The sequence below is a fragment of the Monoraphidium neglectum genome, assembly GCF_000611645.1.
Source record: "Monoraphidium neglectum strain SAG 48.87 unplaced genomic scaffold scaffold04054, whole genome shotgun sequence".
Classification (NCBI taxonomy): domain Eukaryota; kingdom Viridiplantae; phylum Chlorophyta; class Chlorophyceae; order Sphaeropleales; family Selenastraceae; genus Monoraphidium; species Monoraphidium neglectum.
In genome coordinates, this window is record NW_014009575.1 from 1 (window position 1) to 4,136 (window position 4,136).

At 70.6% G+C, this 4,136-nt stretch overlaps 2 protein-coding genes across 2 annotated transcripts; one reads left to right on the forward strand and one right to left on the reverse strand.

Moving 5' to 3' along the window:
• Positions 1 to 28: 28 nt before the first annotated feature.
• On the forward strand, positions 29 to 1,240 carry MNEG_13791 (hypothetical protein; the record flags this gene model as incomplete). Its single annotated transcript, XM_014037735.1, has 1 exon — positions 29 to 1,240. One exon carries the CDS (start codon positions 29 to 31, stop codon positions 1,238 to 1,240), a length of 1,212 nt encoding a protein of 403 aa, XP_013893189.1.
• Positions 1,241 to 3,580: 2,340 nt separating this feature from the next.
• On the reverse strand, positions 3,581 to 4,075 carry MNEG_13792 (hypothetical protein; the record flags this gene model as incomplete). The annotated part of the gene is made up of 2 exons (XM_014037736.1): positions 3,581 to 3,825; positions 4,069 to 4,075. The coding sequence occupies 2 exons, from the start codon at positions 4,073 to 4,075 to the stop codon at positions 3,581 to 3,583; spliced, it is 252 nt and encodes an 83-aa protein (XP_013893190.1).
• Positions 4,076 to 4,136: the final 61 nt, after the last annotated feature.

Here is a 4,136-nt window from a genome sequence, read left to right on the forward strand (position 1 = left end):
GCGCGCGCGGCAGCTGTCGGAGCTGCACATGCGGGCCTGCATCAAGGCCGGGCTGCGGTACGCGGGCGCGTCGCCGCCGTCGGGCTGCGGCTGCGACTGCTGGGCGTACCGTATCGGCCCCTGCGCGGGCGGCGTGGAGGCCGGCGATCAAGTCTGCGTTTCGCGCTTCCTCCTGGAGCGGCTCGGGGAAGACCTGGACGTCCCCATCAGCTTCTCGGCAGCTCCCGGGCCGTCCCAGCAGCCGCCCGCATGCAGCGTCGAATTCAGCACCGCGTCGACCCGCGCCCCGGACGGCGACGCGATGGGCGAGGTGCAGCGGATGCTTACCCGCCTGCAGGCCGCGCACCCGCGGCGCGCCGGCGGCTTCGGCGGCGATGCCCAGCGCCCATTTTCCGTCGCCGTCGGCGACAGGCGCGCGGCGATCACGATACCCACCAGCACGCTCGTTGCGCGCTGCGGCCCGTTTGTCGACCGCCGCGGCGCCGGCGGCTGCGACCCGTACCTCATCACATCCCTGCTCGCCGCCGACGCGCTCGGCCTGCAGCTGCCCGCCGCGGCCGACCGCGCGGCGGCGGGGGCGGGCGCCGGCCCGCTGCCCTCGGGGCCGCGGCCCGGCTTCCACGTGCCAGCGTTTGGCGCGTCGCCTTCCGCCCCCATGGCCATGGCGGCGAGCGGCGCCGCCCAGATGATGCTCAAGCAGCAGCAGCAGCAGCAGCAGCAGCAGCAGCAGCAATACTTGGAGCAGCAGCCATACCCGAATCAGCATCATCAGCAGCAGACGTGCGCATTCGGCACGCCTGCGCCCGCCGGCGGCCTCGCCGCCGCGCTCGCCGCCGCCCTCGCCGCCGGCCGCCGCGAAGCGCCCCGCAGCGGCGCCGCCAGCGGCGGCGCCTGCTGCTCTGACTCAGAGGGGGACGGGTCCGGCAGCGACTGCGAGGGCTCGGCCGACATGCTGGTATCAGAAATCCGCCGCATGGACCGCGCCGCACGCCGCCAGCAGCTCGCCTCCAAGCCGCCGCGCCAAGCCGCGGCGCCGCCGGGCTGCGGCCTGGACTGGCTCGGCGGCGGCGGCGGCGGCAGCGAGGGCGATGACGAGGACGACATCGGAGAGTCCGAGGATTGGGAGGACGAGGAGGACGACAGCGCGTCGTCGGCGATGGCGTCGGCGGCGGGCAGCCCGGCAGGGGCCTGCGCGCTGCTCGCGGCCGCGTGCGCCGACGACGACATGATGGTCTGCTGAGGGGCGGGCCGCCCCTTTTCTTTGCTTTTCTGTGCTGCTGCGCGCCTTGAGCTGCACCGGCAGGCCTCGGGCGTTGCTTTATGCGCCACACTCACAACCACGCCCGCCGTTTTGGCTCGTGATTATGTGCCCGCCCTCAGTCCCCTAACTGCGACCCGCCGGATGCGAGAGCACTGACACACACACCAAGACGACTCCCCGCCTCGGCGCCCGCGCGCGCCCCCTCCACCTTTGCGCCAGCGCCCCTGCCTGCCCGGCCCGCCGGCGGCGCGCGCCAGGCCCCCGCTCGCGCCGCAGCACTTGTATGGCGGAAGCCCTTTTGAAGAAGAGCGCGTGGGTCTTGCTTCTTAGAACGAAACCGCACGCTCGAAGAACACGAGAGAGGCGAATCTCACCGCGGGAAGACGAGCGGCCTCGTGTGCTCTGCAGGGCCCGTGCACAACTTGTCCCTGATGCCACCCCCCTCCCGGCGCCGCCGTGCCCCTGCGTTCCCCATCACCAAAAAACACAATCACTTGGCGCCCGCGCCGCCTCCCTGCACGCCCCGCGCAAGCGCGCGCGCGCCGCCCGTTCCCTGCTGCCCCGAGCGCGGGGCCGGGCGGCGGGGCGCGGTTTGTGGCCTGCACTGCTCGGTGTGCGCGGCGACCTGGCGCCCAGCCTGCCCTTACTCGCTGCCGGCCGCGCCATCCGGGCCGTCCGGCAGCGGGCGCCGGCGTGGCGCCGCCGCAGCCCACCGCGCCTGGCGCGCGCTCGCCACTGACGCCTCAGCGCGCAAGCTCGCGCTCTGTACCATTTCCCCTTTGTCGCGCCGTTTGCCATGCTCAACCCACACCCCTAACGCCCCGCGGCCCGCGCGCCGCGGCGCCGCCTGCCGGGCCGATTCGGCCCGCCCCTCATGTCGTGAGCGGTGGCCCTTGTCACCCGCAGGGACACGTTCTGCCGCAGCTTGCGACGTCTTGCCCTCTCTGCAAGTTGAACCTTGTGCGTTACTGCCCCGGCCCGAGCCCCCCCGAACCTGCCAGCCGGAGAGCCCCTGCCCGCCCTCCGCGCGCCTAAACACGCAGCGCGCCCGGCTCACGCGCGCTCGTCACAGCATCTGCCCCGCCGTCGGCGCGCCACCCCATCGTGCGTGGCCCGGCCCCATTCGGCCGCGCCACGCCCGCGCACCTGCAACGCGGGCGGGGGGGAGGTTGCGGCATCGGCGCGTGTAGCTGCCGAGCGGCCGCGCGCCGCTTCCAACTACGCATGTATTGTCAATTGTAAGGGTAAATGGGAAGTGAAAAGGGTCAATGGCATGGGGTGCAGCTCATCAAAGATGCACCTTGGCAGCTCTCGGAACATTATGGGCAGGCGGGCATTGACCCAGATCGCGCACGCGTGTATCTGTGAGGGCGCAGTCACCACAATGATCACAAGGCTGGACAGTTGCAGCACCGCCGGCGGCGCGCATGCGTGCGCGCGCGCTCGACAGGGGGACATCATTGCGCCGCGGGGCGCGTATGAGGGGAGTTGACGGTGGCGGGGCAAACCGAGGGTCGCTGGTGTGGCGCATGCGCCAAGGCATCCTGACGCGATGGTGCAGAGAGGTGCGGGCCCAGGGCCGAGGCCAGCTGCAGATTGGGGGCTGGCACTCTGCTTCCAAGGAGAGCGGCGCAGCCGCGAAGGTCAGAGCCACGCAGAGCCCTCCCGACGTGAATCACGCCGCACGGCGGGCCCCACGGCCGGGGCGAGTCCGCTGGCCTGCCACTGCACTAGGAAGGAGGGGGCTCCAGCCGCAGCTGGCGCAAATCACGTCTGCACTTGGGGGGCATCTCCGTGAGCCATCTGCCTTTCCCCTTGGGGAAACAGATCGTGGAGCAAAAGCCGCCGGCTGGGCCTCATGTCGTTACACCCGGTTGGCAGCTGCACACGGCTGACTCTGAAGCCCGCCCACCCTGCGAGCCCCGCAGCTGATGATCCGTGCTGAGATGATCCGTGCCTGACGAGGAGGGCCCTTGTACTCGGATTACTGGGAGGTTCAAAAAAATGTGGGTTGAGGCAAGAGTCAAAAAGCCGGCGCGGCACAACTCCACACGCTCAGCGCCAAAAGCACTCAAAAAATGCGCACGGCGCAAGCTCCCGCGCGCCGAGGGAGCCGCTACAAACCAGTGATGACAATGCAAGATGGGTTGATCACGCCACGGAAGACCCGCGCACACGAACACATGCACAGCCCGAGGGGACCGGCCCGCACAGTTCCAGAGCGAAAGAAAAGAAGCCACGCACCCCAGAGGAGGGCGATGGACGCACCCGCATCCACAAACACGCATGCACACGCGCGCGCCGACAAGCGCAGCGCCCTCACGCGAGCACCGCGCCGGCCGCCCCCGCGCCCGCGAGCGGGCTCGCGGCGCCGCCCTCCGCGGCCAGCGCGGCGGCGAGCTCGTGGTATAGGTGCAGGCCGTTGCTGAAGCGTGCCAGCAGGTTGACCAGCGCGATGGCCTCGTTGCGCTCGAGGGAAAGGTCCGAGAAGGGCGCGCCGCTGGCGGGCGGCTCGCCGCTGCAGTCCTTTGACGAGAAGAGGACCTTCAGGGCGGTGGCCACGCCTGGGGTTGCAGGAGGGGGGTGTGCATGCTTCGGGTGGTGTCTGTGTGTGTGTGTGTGTGTGTGTGTTGAAGGGGACGAGGGCGAAGGCCGTGCGGCGCAGCAGGCAGGCAGGGTGTGCATACGCATGCACGTGTGCACACACACACGTACACAGACACACACTCGCGCGCGCACACACACACGTGCAGACACACACAAACACACACACGCATACACATACAACCAATCGCACTCCCTCTCACACACCATGTCCTCCCCCTCGACCGCGCCGCCATCCGCTCTACCCCCCCCCCCCCCCCCCCCCCCCCCC